The 16,942-nt window shown below is 36.4% G+C and overlaps 1 protein-coding gene across 1 annotated transcript in view; it reads left to right on the top strand.

Annotated features, from left to right (window-relative positions):
• Positions 1 to 16,942, top strand: part of THEMIS (thymocyte selection associated) — a 178,843-nt gene that overhangs the window by 40,700 nt on the left and 121,201 nt on the right. Inside the window, exon 2 of the mRNA XM_026504775.4 lies at positions 3,302 to 3,460. Within this exon, the coding sequence (XP_026360560.1) occupies positions 3,302 to 3,460 (159 nt within the window). The remainder of the gene's footprint in view (positions 1 to 3,301; positions 3,461 to 16,942) is intronic.

A 16,942-nucleotide genomic window follows, 5' to 3' on the forward strand; every position in this document is an offset into this window, starting at 1 on the left:
GGCATTCCAAGTCAGTCAGTTTGATATACATTACATCTACCATTAGACACTCATTGCATTGAAATTAAGCCCAATGGACTTCAAGAAATATTCTATTTCATGTGACAAAGAAAAATCTTACCATGTCACTTCCCTACTTAAAATCTTTCTTTTTCCCTGTCCCCACTTACAACATCTTCCACCTTAATGACACTGAATGCTTTTGTATGGCATGTCCTTCTTTTTCTGGTTAGTTTTACAAGTCTTGGGACAGCGACTTTTTCAGTTATACAGTTATAGCCCAGATCACTGCTTTCCAAACGTTAATGTATTTAAGTATCATCTGGAGATCTCATTAAAAATGCAGGTTCTGATTCAGCAGGTCTGGGGTCTGGCCAAGAGTCTAACAAGCTCCCAGATGATACAGTAGACCACACTTTGGATAGCATGCACCTAGATACATACAATCTCTTATTAAATTGGTATTAGTTCCTGGACCATGATAACTGAAAATTTAGAGTTTCTGACTTTGAGGTTGCTCAGACTTTGACCTTTTTGTTTATTGGTACTCTCATAAAGATGCTGCGTGATCTGGACTTCTTTTTGTTCTCTCATCTCCTTTCTTATCCCGTTCTTACTTTACATTTGAGCCATAAGAGACTACTTGAAATTTCCAGAATGTGTCAAGCTCTTTCACATCTCGGTACCTTTGCAGATACTGTTTCCTCTGCCTGTCCCAACATCTTGTGTTGCTTCCTTTAAAATTCAGCTCAGCTAGGAGCATCTGGGTGGCATAGTCGGTTAAGTGTCTGACTCTTGGTTTCAGCTCAGGTTGTGATCTCAGGGTCATGGAATCAAGCCCCATGGTGGGCTCCATGCTTGGCACGTAGTCTGCTTGAGATTCTCTCTCCCTCTCCCTCTGCCCTTCCCCCCCCTCCATGTTCTCTCTCTTTCTCAAATAAATAAATAAATCTTAAAAAAAGGAAAAAAAACACCTCAGCTCAGCTGTAGTCTCCTCCAGGAATCCTTCCCTGATCTCTTTACGTCGTAATCGTTTAATTAAATGCTTCCAGTATTCTCCCACAGTGTCCCATATTTCCTATGTTATGACTTTCTCGTAATCTATCGTGGTGTCTGCTTACTTGTCTGCTTGTCAAGACAACACTTCTTGTGAGGAAGAGATTATGCATTTTATCTGTTACCTACTGCCCATCACAATGCCTGACACATAGTAGGTTTCCATTAAGGTTTGCTGAATGAATGAGGAAGGGCAATTGATGTGTTGTAGTTATGCAATAATATAATGCAATATTTTCTTTCATGAAGTTTAACTTGAATTGGGAGTAATAAAAACTAAAGTCATAAAAAGTGAAGTATAGAATGAGATAATACTGAAGATATAAAATGTTAGTATGTAATTAATTGCCAAATGAGGATCATAGAAAATAACTGTTCTAAGTTCATTGGAGGAAAATGTCACTATAGATTTATTGTTATGTCTTTAATATCACAGTTGTTCCACAAAAGATTTGAGGTAGCTGACAACACTATGTATGGGAGTTAATGAGAGGTATGAACACATACATAGTTAAGGGAATAGTATTAGAAAAGGAGGGAGTTATGGAAGTACATACTCAGAACTTGAGGAGCAGATATACTAGCATATTGGCAAAAATGGTCCTTGTTCAATAATGGGCAGTAAGGGTGGTGTGCTGGACTTCTATTTCCACTCTCTACCTTGGAGGCTGACTTTTGTGGTGCCATCAGTAGCTCCCTTGTCCTCTGGCTTCTGGCTGAATTTGGCCAAAGGAGGGTACCCTGGCAGTAGATCAGATGGAGGGAGAAGAGTGAGGTCAGGATATTTATTTTCTTGTGTTACCTAGAACTGGCTGTGCCTCCGTGTAAATTGTCCCTTTGTTAAAATCTTAAATTACTCTAATTTGAGTGTGCCCCCTGTTCCCTGTTGACACTCTGATACAATCATGGAGTTGTTTAATTCTAGATTGGATGCCAGGCTTAATAACTTTTATGATAACCGTTAATGCTACAAAAATGTTTTAGGTGCTGTATATCAGGTAAGATTCTATGAGGAGGGGGTTCAATAGAGAAGAATTCGGAGAGTAAACCAACCTGAAATCTTATACTTCTTTTTTTTTTTTTTAAAGATTTTATTTATTTATTTGACAGAGATAGAGACAGCCAGCGAGAGAGGGAACACAAGCAAGGGGAGTGGGAGAGGAAGAAGCAGGCTCCCAGCGGAGGAGCCTGACGTGCGGCTCGATCCCGTAACGCCGGGATCACGCCCTGAGCCGAAGGCAGACGCTTAACCGCTGTGCCACCCAGGCGCCCCTGAAATCTTATACTTCTATTGTTCACATTTTAGTGTGGTAAAGAGAATATAAATCATATTGGAAGTAGGGAAGAATTGATATGTTTAAAATCCCCACAGTTCTGTAGTTTTTTTTTACATCAACCTTTCATTTACTGTTCAGTTGTAAAGTAATAATATCTTAGAGATGTAATTTTTGGGTTGTTACCTTTTTACTTGGGGTAGATTATCCAGAATTTTTGCCTCTCCTCTTTTCTGTTGCTCATTTTCTGGTTATTTCAGTGCTCAGTCTACTTACACCAGGAGATATAAGAGGAAAATAAATGGATGAAAAGCTTAGCTTTAGTATCTATGATAAGAGGTTTGTTAGGAAATTCTGAACTAAAATGAAGTTTTTCAGTTTATCTGGGCTGGTCTGCCCCCTGTTGCCATAAGTATACCAAGAGGTATTTCCAACTTGTCAAAAAACAAGAGATAAAATGGACAGAAAGTCTTATATTCATGATGATGAAGAGAAACAGGTTTAATAAATAGATATGATGCTCTTAATATAAGGCTTTGGTGTATAGACTCTGTCTTTGAATCTTGGATTGTATTACAACCTTGTTTGCAATACATACTTAGATCACTGTTGACTCATATGAGCCTAATTTTGTGACCCAGCAAAAATAGATCATAAGTCCCAGCAATTGAAGACATGTTTGTAGTTTGACCTTGGAATGATGAGCCAAAGGTGCTGAGGAAACCATAAATCTAATTTACAATAATAACAAAAATAAGGTTGTTTATACGTTGCCCAGTGGATGAAGTGAAAATCTAATATTTTTCTTGGTACATGCTGTACATTTTGTCAAGCTTGATTAAATTCCTGTTTAGTAAGTAGCTAGAAAAGGAACTGAATAAAAACACTTTATATGAATCTTTAGACTCCTACTTTGTTCATCCTTATTTAATTCTTTTTTTAAAAGCTGTTTTAACTCTTTTTTTTTTTAGGTTCCATTTATGAAATGTTTGGAAATGAATGCTGTTTGTCAACAGGAGAAGTGATTAAAATTACTGGTCTCAAAATTAAGAAGATCATAGCTGAAATTTGTGAGCACATTGAGGGTTGCGAGTCTCTACAACCATTTGAGCTGCCTATGAACTTTCCAGGTACAGTATATTGCAACCATTTCACATTTATAAAACTATTGTTAATATACATCTATGCAATTGAAAACAAGTGGTAGCTTTTTTTCATTCTAGGGCCGTGGGTGAAAAAATTAGAATTCTTTTTTTTTTTATATATACAGTGTTATATGAGTTTCAGGTGTACAATATAGTGATTCAGCAGTTCCATACATTACTCAGTGCTCATCTTGGTAAGTATACTCTTAATCCCCTTCACCTGTTTCACCCATCCCCCCACCTCTACCTCCCCTCTGGTAACTATCAGTTTATTCTCTATAGTTAAGTGTCTGTTTTTGGTTTGTCTCTTTTTTCTTTGTTTCATTTGTTTTGTTTTTTAAATTCCACATCTAAGTGAAATCATATGGTATTTGTCTTTCTTTGACTGACTTAGCATTATACTTTCTAGATCCATCCATGTTGTTGCAAATGATAAGATTTCATCCTTTTTTATGGCTGAATGATATCCATATATATATATATATACACCACATCTTCTTTCTCCGTTCATCTGTCAATGGACACTTGGGCTGATTCCCTCGTTCCCATAGTCTGGCTATTATAAATAATGCTTCAGTAAACATAGGGGTGCATGTATCTTTTTGAATTAGTATTTTTGTATTCTTTGGATAAATATCCAGCAGTGGAATTACTGGATCATACAGAAGTTCTATTTTTAATTTTTTGAGGGATCTCCATACTATTTTCCACAGTAGCTGCACCAATTTGCATTCCCACCAATAGTGCATGAGGGTTCATTTTTCTCCACATCAGTGCTTTTTAAGGACTAATAGAAGGCAAATTATTTCTCCCTTTTTAATAAATATTCTTCACTTAGGACTTAATATTTTCTGTTAAATACTTCATGAGTTCTAACTGTATGTATTACTTGCTATGCTAGTAAGAATGAAGAAATCAAGATATTTTACAAAGTTATGTAGGACTAATATCCCTTAAATATATTTACTCTCTTTATTCCTATTGTAAGTAGAATCTAGCTCCCTGGATCATTGCTAAACTTCCCAGTCTGATCCTACTGACACATCTGGTTGCTCTTCTTTTTCTAGTTAACTCTACTCACCCTTCCAAAATTAGCTCAAATATCATATCTTCTGGAATACTTTTGCTGATGCCCTAACCTATTCTAGGTATCTCTCTTTTATATTCCCACAATATCTTGTTCACCGATAGTATTGGGTAATCATGGATGATTTTCTTATTTGTCTTATTCTCCAGACCAGGGGCTTGCAGATGTTTTTTTTTTTTTTTATAAAGAACTAGATAGTAAATATTTTAGACTTTGCCACCAGATGATCTCTGTCACAACCATTCCACTCTGATGCTGTAACATGAGGGAAGCTATAGATGATACATAAACCAATGGACGTGGCTATGGTTCAATAAAAATGTATTTACAAAAATAGGTGGCCAGCAGAATTTGGCCTCTGAACTGTAGTTTGCTGACCTCTCAACTAAAACTTCATGACAAATAAAGTATGACATATATGACTTTATATCTAATACCAAGCCCTTTTTCAGTAGTCATTTATTGAATGGATGAATGAGTGAATAAATGATTAGTGGAGGAGAAAAATCTAGTAAACACTTCCAATATGATGTGATTCATGGTACAATTGAAATATCCATGGGTTCAAAAAAAAAAAAGAAGAAGAGGTATGCATGGGGAGTTCCATGAGAGTCTTGAAAAGGAATATCTAACTCCAGTTGGTCATATTTCAGAGCATGGATTTTGGAGTCGTTATTTGAATTCCAGCTGTGCCACTTGTTAGTTGTATAACCTTGCCAACTTACTTACTCTTATGTTAAATGAGAATAATAATACTATCTATCTCCTAGTGTTTTGGGGAGGATTGAATATTGAAATATATTTAAAGTGTTCAGAATGGTACTTGTCATATAGTAAGGGCTATAAAACAGTGTCCGGTTTTAATACCATTATTATCAATTGGAGTCAAGTTTTTCAAAGCTTTTGAAAGAATGTTATACTTGAGCTCAGATTTGGAGAATGAAGATAAATTAGCTATATGAGGAGAGGATTCTTCCAAGTTTTCTAATATCTTCTTCCGTTCAACTGGTATCTTATCTGTTTTTCAATTCTATTTACTTCTTGATTACCACCATCCTTTACAGCAATGATTCTCAAACTTGGCTGCACACTGGAAATCACCTAGGGAGATTTAAAATATCCTGATGCTCAGGCCACTTTCCTGAGATATCTTGATTTATTTAGTCTGGAATGAAGTCTGGTTACCAAAGTTTCCTGAAGCGACTAGGGTAATGCTAATGAGCAGTCAAGGTTACAAACCATTGCTTTATGAGAAGCTTTCCCTGAGTATTCTAATTGAATGTAACAATTCCCTTTTTGAATAACTATAGTCTTTCATGCCCTAATCATTGCATTTATCACATTTTGAATGTAATTGAAGTTGTTTGTGTGCTTCTCTTATGAGGACCAACTGCTTAACAGATTACAACATTGCGGACAACAGAATCTGAATCTCTTTTACTGCTATAATCCCCACAGTGTTTAAGAGAAGATGTGTATCATAAATATTTAGTAAGTTAAAATGATTAGAATCTTCTAGTAGGAGTGTTTCTTATGAGAGTAGTGAAAACACTTAGCTTTTTTTGGAATCTCTATCATACATTTATTATAGAGAATTAGCTCACATAATTATGGAGATTGGCAAATCCGAAATCATTGCTATGCCCCCAGCTTTGGTTTTCTTTTTCAACATTCCTTTGGCTATTCAGGGTCCTTTCTGGTTCCATACAAATTTTAGGGTTATTTGTTCCAGCTCTGTGAAGAATGTCGATGGTATTTTGATAAGGATTGCAATGAATGTGTAGGTTGCTCTGGGTAGTATAGACATTTTATCAATGTTTATTATTCCAATCCATGAGCATGGAATGTTTTTCCATTTCTTTGTGTCTTCCTCAATTTCTTTCATAAGTGTTCTGTAGTTTCTAGAGTACAGATCCTTTGCCTCTTTGGTTAGATTTATTCCTAGGTATCTTATGTTTTTGGTGCAGTTGTAAATGGGATCAACTCCTTAGTTTTTCTTTCTTCTGTCTCATTGGTGTATAGAAATGCAACTGATTTCTGTACATTGATTTTGTATCCTGCCACACTGCTGAATTCCTGTATGAGTTCTGGCAATTTTGGGGTGGAGTCTTTTGGGTTTTCCACATAAAGTATCATGTCATCTGCTGAGAGAGAGAGTTTGACTTCGTCTTTGCCAATTTGAATGCCTTTTATTTCTTTCTGCTATCTGATTCCTGAGGCTAGGACTTCTAGTACTATGTTGAAGTGGTGAGAGTGGCCATCCCTGTCATATTCCTGACTTTAAGGAAAAGCTCTCCATTTTCCCCCATTGAGAATGATGCTGTGGGCTTTTCATAGATGGCTTTTATTATATTGAGGTATGTTCCTTCTATCCCTATACTTTGGAGAGTTTTAATCAAGAAAAGATGCTGTATTTTGTCAAATACTTTTTCTGCATCAATTGAGAGGATCATATGATTCTTGTCTTTTATTAATGTGATCTATCACATTGATTGATTTGAGAGTATTGAACCACCCTTTCATTCCAGGAATAAATCCCACCTGGTCATGGTGAATAATCTTTTTAATGTACTGTTAGATCCTATAGGCTAGTATCTTGGTGAGTATTTTGGCATCCATGTTCATCAGGGATGTTAGTCTGTCTTTCTCCTTTTTGATGGGGTCTTTGTCTGGTTATGGGATCAAGGTAAGGCTGGCCTCATAGAACAAGTTTGGAAGTTTTTCTTCCATTTCTATTTTTTTGGAATAGCTTCTGTAGAAAGGGTATGATTTCTTCTTTAAATGTTTGGTAGAATTCCCCTGAGAACCCATATGGCCCTGGACTCTTGTTTTTTGGGAGGTTTTTGATTACTGCTTCAATTTCCTAACTGGTTATGGGTCTGTTCAGATTTTCTACCTCTTCCTGTTTCAGTCTTGGTAGTTAATAAGTTTCCAGGAATGCATCCATTTCTTCCAGATTGCCTAATTTGTTGGCATATAGCTGCTCATAATATGTTTTAAAAATTGTCTGTATTTCCTTGGTATTGGTTTTGATCTTTTCCCTTTCATTCATGATTTTATTAATTTGGGTCCTTTCTCTTTTCTTTTGGATAAGTCTGGCCAGAGGTTTATTGATCTTATTAATTCTTTCAAAGAACCACTTCTAGTTTCATTGATCTGTTCTACTGTTCTTCTGATTTCTATTGCATTGTTTTCTGTTCTAATTTTTATTATTTCTCTTCTCCTGCTTGGCTTAGGCTTCACTTGCTGTTCTTTCTCCAGCTCCTTTAGGAGTAAGGTTAGCTTGTGTATTTGGGATTTTTTCTAATTTTTCAAGTGAGGGTTGTACTGCTATGTACTTCCCTCTTAGAAACCACCTTTGCTGTATCCCAGAGGTTTTGAACGAATGTGTTTTCATTCTCATTAGTTTCCAGGAATTTTTAATTTCTTCTTTAATTTACTGGTTGACCCATTCATTCTTTAGCAGGATACTCTTTAACCTCCAAGTGTTTGAGTTCATACCAAATTTCCTCATGTGATCGTGTTCAAGTTTCAAAGCATTGTGGTCTGAAAATATGCAGGGAATAATCTCAGTCTTTTGATATCAGTTGAGACCTGATTTGTGACCCAGTATGTGCTCTATTCTAGAGAATGTTCCATGTGCACTTGAGAAGAATGAGTATTCTGTTGTTTTAGGATGGAATGTTCTGTACAGTTCTGTGAAGTACATCTGGTCCAGTGTGTCATTCAAAGCCCTTGTTTCTTTGTTGATCTTCTGCTTAGATGATCTGTCCATTTTTGTGAGTGGGATGTTAAAGTCCCCTACTATTAATTTATTATTATCACTCTGTTTCTTTACTTTGGTTATTAATTGGTTTATATAATTGGCTACTCCCATGTTGGGGGCATAAATATTTACAATTGTTAGATCTTCTTGCTGGATAGACCCTTTAAGTATTATATAGTGTCTCTCTACATCTCTTACTACAGTCTTTGGTTTAAAGTCTAATTTGTCTGATATGAGGATTGCTACCCCAGCTTTCTTTTGAGGTCCATTAGTGTGGTAAATTGTTCTCCACCCCCTTATTTTCAGTCTGGAGGTGTCTTTAGATCTAAAATGAGTCTCTTGTAGACAGCATATAGATGGGTCTTGCCTTTTTATCCATTCTGATACCCTGGGTCTTTTGGTTGGAGCATTTAGCCCATTTACATTCAGCGTAACTATTGAAAGATATGCATTTAGTGCCATTATATTGCCTGTAAAGTCCCTGTTTCTGGAGATTGTCTCTGTTTCTTTCTCGTCTGTGTTAATTTTGGGGTCTCTTTTCGCTTACAGTATTCCCCTGAATATTTCTTGCAGGGCTGGGTTAGTTGTCACAAATTCTTTCAGTTTCTGTCTGTCCTGGAAGCTCTTTATCTCTCCTTTCATTCTGAATGACAGCCTTGCTGGATGAAGTATTCTTGGCTGCATGTTCTTCTCAGTTAGCAGCCTGAATATATCTTGCCAGCCTTTTTTGGCTTGCCAGGTTTCTGTGGATAGGTCTGATGTTATTCTGATATTCCTCCCTCTGTAGGTAAGGAACCTCCTCTCCCTAGCTACTCTCAGGATAGCTTCTTTTTCTCTTAAGATTTGCAGGCTTCACTATTATATGTAGGGGTGTTGATTTATTTTTATTGATTTTGGGAGGGCCCTTCTCTGCCTATTGGACATGAATGCTTGTTTCCTTCCCCAGATTAGGAAAGTTCTCCACTATGATTTGCTCAAATATAACTCCTCATCCTCTCTCTCTTCCCACTCCCTTGGGCACCTCAATAATTCTGACATTATTTCATTTCTGGGCATAATTAATTTCTCAAGCCTTTCTTTATGGGCTGTTACCTTTCTCTCTTTTCCTCAACTGCCTTCCTTTCCATCAGCCTGTCCTCTAGATCACATATTCTCTCTTCTGCCTCATTTATCCAGTTGCTAGAGCATACAATTTAGAATGCATCTTATTCATAGCATTTTTAAGTTTGACTTAATTAAATCTCATTTCCACCCTTAGAGATTCTGTACTGTCATTTATGCTTTTTTCAAGCCTCACTATTTATTTTATAATTGCTATCTGAATTCCATCGCTGACATCTTATCTATATCCCTATCGATTAGCTCTGTGGCAGAGAACATTGCCTCTGGTTCTTTCTTTTGTTGTAAATTCCTCCATCTAGTCATTTTGCCTAGAGAAGGATGGGTGAGCGAATGAGCAGAGTCCAAAATATCAACCACAACCCAAGCAAAATACACCTTTGACAAATCCAAAGTGGTCAGAAGCCACCACAGAAAAGCAAACCAAACCAAACCAAACCAAAACAAAAAAGGGGTAGGGGGAAGAGGGACTATAATCTTGCAGGGTGGATAAAGCAGTGTGATCCACTTGTTCCTGATCGAATTTTGGTCTGTGTGTTAGAAGACACAACATCCCAAAATTGCAAAAAAAAGGAAAAAAATATATATATACATATATATTTTATATGTATGTTTTATATGTATATTTTATATGTATTATACATATACATATATATATGTATATATATATTGGAATAGAGTGAATAAAGGACCAAAATGAAGCATATATCTATAAAACATAGATGTAAAAAATAAAAGTTAAAAAGTGACTTAAAAACGTAAGTTGGTAAAATAAGAATCTAGTTGAAATGGGAATAAGGTAGAAAAAAGAAAAAGGAAAATTTTAGATTGAAAGATAAATGAGTCATGAGGGAACACCTGGAGCTCAATATACTATTTTCCCCTGGCGCTGTAGTTTTACAGTCTTGTAGGATCCATAAAGTTGTAATCCACCTGTTCTTCCAGTCTGTCTTCTGGGGGAGGGGCCTGGTGTGTGAATTCCTGGGTGGAGTTGCCCCACCCCCTGTCAGGGGTCTGGGCTCAGTGTAAGCTAGTTGTCTGTGTGGCTCTTGTTCCCTGGAGGCTTTCTGCACGTCTTCAGAGGATACGAGCAAAAATGGCTGTGCCGGATATCTGGCCCAGAACTAAAAGACTGTGGTCATCCCTCTTCAATAAACCCTCTGGGACAAACAGTTTTCACTTTTGTATGTACAAAATTCAGTGCAAGCCCATTGCAGTCCTCCTCAGGGGAGTCACAGGGATCCCTGAGTGCCACTGCCCTTTGTGTCCTTGGACTGTAAGTAATTGTGGGCTTGTGCACACACCCTGTTCCACTGCTCCTGGGTCACAGCTGGGTGCTGCCCTACTGTCCTTTCCAGGGGCTGCCACTGCCTTGAGAACTATTGCCTGGTCATGGGTGCAGCCACTTCACCCTTCCCAGGGTATGGTAAACAGCCTGCACATTCCAGTCCTTTTCAGGGTGCTCATGCTAAGAGTGGTCACCCGATCAGCCTGGCTCTTGGTTTATGGTGACCTGAGCTTAGAGTCCTTCCCGGACTCACTGACCATAACCACTTTCCCCGCTGCACTTCTTGGGCACTCTACCAGTTCAGGCACGCCTGTTAATTCTATGTCTCCTGGGATCCTGAGAATACAATGACCAACCTAGAATTCTGCCCTTTTCATCCCCTGAGCACCTTTCAGAAAGGGATGTCTCTCACTGGAGCAGATTTCTAAGGGTTCTGATTTTGCGCTCCGGTGTTATATAACTTTCCAGTAGCCAGCTTATGGAGGCTCCTCCCCCTCACCATTTATCTTCCAGCATCTCCCCACAGATTCATGACTTTGCACCCCCTGTCTTGCAAAAAGCAGTCGCTTTTCTACTTGTAGTGTTCCAGATACATTTTCTTACATCTCAGGCTGAATTTATGGTTGTTCAGAATGGTTTGATAGATATCCAGCTAAATCCAAGGGACCAGATGAAACAAAGTCCCCTCCTCTTCTGCCATCTTGCCTAACCCCTGATCTATATTCTTACATTCTTTTACTTTCAGACTATTTGTATCTTTGAATTTAAAGTATATCTCTTGTGGGCAGCAAACAGATGATGTTTTTAATCTGTTCTGCCAATCTCTGCCTTTCAATTGGAGTGTTTAATCCACTTATACTTAATGTAATTACTGCTAAAGTAAGATTTACATCTACCGTTTTGCTATTTATTTTCCATATGTCTTAGGCTTTTTGGTGTTTTTTGTTAAATCAATAGTTTCTAGTGTACCATTTTAATCCCCTTCCTTGCCTTTTTAAAACTTAAAACTCCATTTTATAGAGCAATTTAGATTCGGCATAATCAAGCAGACAGTACAGAGATTTTCTGCCCCCAAATATGCTTCCCCAATATCAAAATACCATAATGTCTTCTTATGGCTTTATAGCCATTTCTTTTTAGTGCTAAATAATATTTCATTGCCACGGTTCATTTAGCCATTCACCTGCTGAAGAACAAGTTGGTTGCTTTTACATTTCGGCAATTATAAATAGAGATACTATAAGCATTCATGTGCAGGTGGTTGTATGGATATAAGTTTTCAACTCATTTGGCTAAGTACAAACGAACATAGTTACTAGACCATATGGTAAGAATATATTTAGTTGTTTTTTTTTTTAAAGATTTTATTTATTTGACAGAGAGAGAGAGACAGCCAGTGAGAGAGGGCACACAAGCAGGGGGAGTGGGAGAGGAAGAAGCAGGCTCCCAGCGGAAGAGCCTGATGTGGGGCTCGATCCCAGAACTCCGGGATCACGCCCTGAGCCGAAGGCAGACGTTTAACAACTGCGCCACCCAGGCACCCCAGAATATATTTAGTTTAAAAAAACTGCCAAACTGTCTTCCAAAATGGCTGTGCCATTTTGCATTCACACTAACAGTGAATGGGAGTTTCTCGTGTTCCACATCCTCATCAGTATTTTGTGTGGTCAGTGTTTTGTATTTTGTCTATTCGAATACATATATACCTATGGTATCTCATTATTGTTTTAATTTTCAATTCCTTAATGACATCTGATGTTGAGCATCTTTTCATGTGCTTATTTGCCATCTGTATATATTCTTGGGTGAAATGGTTGTTCGGGGTTTTGCCCACTTTTTAATCAGATTGTTTGTTTCCTTATGGTTGAATTTTAAGAGTTCTTTGTATATTTTGGATATAAGTCCTTTTTCAAATATGTCTTTTGCAAATATTTTCTCCCATCCTGTGGCTTGTCCTTTCATTCAGTATTAATTACAGAACACAACTTTTTTTTTCAATTTGATCTAGCTTATCAATTATTTCTTTCATAGATTGTGCCTTTGGTGTCATAACTAAAAAGTCATCATCAAACCCAAAGTCACCTAGATTTTCTCCTGTAATTTTCTCCAAGTTTTATAGATTTGCATTTTACATTTAGGTCTGTGATCCATGTTGAATTAATTTTTGTGAAGGGTGTAAGATCTGTGTGCATATTCACTTATTTTCTTTAGATGTCCAGTTTTTCTAACATCATTTAATGAAAACCTTTCTTTGCTCCATTGTACTGCCTTTACTCCTTAGTCAAGGATCATTTGATTGTATTTATATGGCTCTATTTCTGCGTTCTGTATTCTGTTCTGTTGATCTGTTCATTTATTCTTTCACCAATACCACACTATCTTGATTACTGTAGCTTTATTTTAAGTTTTGATATAGAGTAGTGTCAGTTCTCTGATTTTGTTCTTCTTCAATATTGTGTTGGCTATTCTGGGTCTTTTGCCTCTTCGTATAAATTACAGCATCAATTTCAATATCCACAAAATTACTTGCTGTGATTTTGATTGGCATTGCATTGAATCTGTAGATTCAGTTGGGAAAAACTGACATCTTAATAATATTAAATTTTCCTATTTATGAACATGTAATATCCATCTATTCAGTTCTTTGATTTCTTTCATCATAATTTTATAAGCTTCCTCACATAGACCTTGTACATATTTTGTTACATCTATACCTAAGTATTTCATTTTTGGGATGCTAATGTAGATGGTATTATGTTTTTAATTTTAAAATCCTCTTGTTCATTGCTAGTATATAGGAAAGTGATTGCTTTTGCATATTAACCTTTTATCCTATAATCTTGCTATACTCAGTTATTAATTTGAGGAGTTTTTTTGTCAGTTCTTTCAGATTTTATACATAGACAACCATGTTGTCTGTGAACATAGTTTTATTTTGTTCTTCCCACACAGTACACCTTTTATTTCCTTTCTTGCCTTATCACATTAGCTAGAACTTCTGGTACAATGTTGAAAAGGAGTAGAGAGAGGGGACATCACAGCCTTGTTCCTGATCCTAGTGGGAAAACTAATTTTTAACATTATGTATGATGTTATCTATAGGTTTTCTAAAGATTTTCTTTATTGAGCTGAGGTAGTTTTGCTCTATTCCTAATTTACTGAGAAGTTTGTTGTTGTTGTTTGTTTTTAAACTGAATGGATGTTGGATTTTGTCATTTTTTCCCTGTGTCTACTGATATGATCATATATTCTTCTTAGCCCTATTAATGTGATGGATTACATTAGTTGTCTCTCAGATGTTGAACCATCCTTGTGTTATGGGATTAGACACTGGTTGTGGTGTCTAATTGTTTTTATACATTGTTGGGTTTGATTTATTAATATTTTGTAAAGATTTTGCATCTACATTTATGAGAAATATTGGTGTGTAGTTTTTTCTTATAATATCTTTGTCTGGTTTTGGTATTAGAGTAATGCTCCTCTCATAGAATGAGAGGGAAAGGGAGAGAGAATCTCAAGCAGACTCTGTGTTGAGCCTGGAGCTGATGTGGGGCTCAATCTCATGACCCTGAGATCATGATCTGAGCTGAAACCCAGAGTTGGATGCCTAACCAACTGATCCACCAAGGCGTCCCTGTGTCTTTACATTTAAAATGGATTTCCTATAGAAAATATATAGTTAGGTCTTGTTATTTGATTGATTCTGATAATCTCTGTCTCTTAGTTGTTGTATTTAGACCACTGACATTTAAAGTCATTATTGCTATATAGTCGACCCTTGAACAATACAGAGGTTAGGAGCAGTGATTTCCTCCACACAGTTGAAAATCTGCATATAACTTTTGACTCCCTAAAAACTTAACTGCTAATAGCCTATAGTTGACTGGAAGTCTTACCATTAACATAGATAGTTAATTAACACATATTTTGTAGGTTGTATGTATTATGTACTGCATTCTTACAATAAAGTAAGCTAAAATAAATTGTTATTAAAAATCTGTGTATAAATAGACCTACATAGTTCACACCCATGTTGTTCAAGGGTCAGCTATAGTTGCATTAATGTCTACAGTATTTGTTGCCTTTGTTCTTTGTTCTTATTTTTGTCTTCCATTCATTTTCTGCCTTTTGTGAATTTAATTGAGCATTTCGTGTGATTCCATTTTCTCTCTTTTCTTAGCATATCCATTATACATATTATACTTAAATTAACTTTTTTTAGTGGTTGCCATAGGGTTTGCAATACCATTTACAATTAAGCCAAGTCTAGTTTCGAATAACACCATATTCTTTCACAGGTAGTCTAAGTACTTTAACATAACAAAATATTCCTAAGTCATTCCTCCTATCTCTTGTATCAACCCTGTCATTTATTTCACTTACACATAAACACACACAAGCATATACCTATACTTAAGCATACATAATTAAATACATTGTTGATATTATCATTACAAACAAGCTTTTATCTGTTAGATCAATTAATAATGAGAAAATAAAAGTTTTTATTTTACCCTCACTTATTCCTTCTCTGATGTTCTTCTTTTCTTTATGTAGATCCAGGTTTCTGACCTGTATAATTTCTCTGTGCTCCACAGAATTTCTTGCAAAGCAGGTCTACTGGCAACAAATTCCTAGTTGTTGTTTGTCTGAGAAAGTCTTAAATTCTCCTTCATGTTTGATGGATTATTTCTCAGGGTACAGAATTCTAGGTTGACTTTTTTTTTTTCTCTTAACACTTTGAATATTTCACTCCATTTTCTTGTTTGCATGGTTTCTGAGTAGTGGGGTGTAATTCTTTGTTCCTTTTTAGATATGGAGTTTTATTCTTCTGGCTTCTTTCATGATTTTTTTTTCTTTATCTTTGGTTTTTGCAGTTTAAATATGGTATTCCTGTATAGCTGGCATTTTTTTGTTTGTTTTCATTTATCTAGTGTAGTGTTTCCCAAGCTTCTTGGAACTGTCATTTGTCATCTGAGATTAATTTGGGGAAATTCTCAGGCATTGCTTCAGCTATTTCTTCCATTCTTATTTCTCTTTCTTTTCCTTCTGGTATTCCCATTATGCATAAGTTACACCTTTTGTTTTTGTTCCACAGTATTTGAATATTCTGTTCTGTATTTTTGTTTTTGCTTTCTCTTTTCTGTTTTGCTTTCTCTTTTCTGTTTTTGCTTTCTCTTTTCTGTTTTAGAATATATCTGTTGATATATTCTAAAGCTCTGGAATTCTTTCTTCAGCTATGTGCAGTCTACTAATGAGCCCATCAAATAAAGGCATTCTTTATTTCTGTTATTGTGTTTTTTAACTTCAGCATTTCTTTTTGGTTCTTTCTTAGGTGTCTCTAACTCTCCTTACATTGCTCACCTTTTCTGCTTTATCCATTTGGACCCTAGCTTCTTAATCATGATTGTTTTAAGTTCCTGGTCTGATTATCCCAACATCCCTGCCGTATCTGAGCCTGCTTCTGATGCTTGCTCTGTCTCATCAATTGTCTTTTTTTTTGCGTTTTAGTATGTCTTGTAATTTTTTCCCGATAGCCAGGCAGGATGTACTGGTTAGAAAGACAGTATAGTTAATAGGACTTTAGTAATCTAACAGTAAGTTGTGGTGGGGGGAGGGAAGCATTCTATAGCTCTTGATTAGGTGTCAGTATTTTTACAGGCCTGTGCCACTGAACCATGAACTTCACAAGTGGTTCTCAGTCTTGTTCCCCACCCTTAGGTGGGAAAGTGTGGCTATAGTGGGTTGAGAATTTCCCTTCTCACATGTGGAAGACTAGAGCAGGCCAGATTTGGGTATTTCCATTTCTTTAAATGGAAAGACTAGAGTGGGCTGTAGTTGCCCATTTTCTCTGAGTGGAAGGTTAGAGTGGGTGTTAATTATATATTTTTATCCCCCAGGTCAGTTAGTCCTAATAAAACACCAATAGTTTCTTTTAAGGGCAGGCCTTATTTAGAATAATAGAATGTTCTAATAGAAAATATTTTGAAACTTTTTTTTTACCCTCCCCCCTGACAGAAGTATGAGGAGATTTTTCTATGATATTTACTGTGAGAGCCTGGTCAAGACCTAGAGGTAAAACTTAACAAAATTATGGGAGCTCCATTATGACTGGGACCCTGGATCTTTTTCCCCTCAGACTTGTCCATTCTGAGCTTCTAGCAATTCAGCAATTATAATTTAGGTTTTCGTAGCCTGGTACTGGTT

This window comes from Ursus arctos, unplaced genomic scaffold (genome assembly GCF_023065955.2).
Source record: "Ursus arctos isolate Adak ecotype North America unplaced genomic scaffold, UrsArc2.0 scaffold_13, whole genome shotgun sequence".
Taxonomy (NCBI): domain Eukaryota; kingdom Metazoa; phylum Chordata; class Mammalia; order Carnivora; family Ursidae; genus Ursus; species Ursus arctos.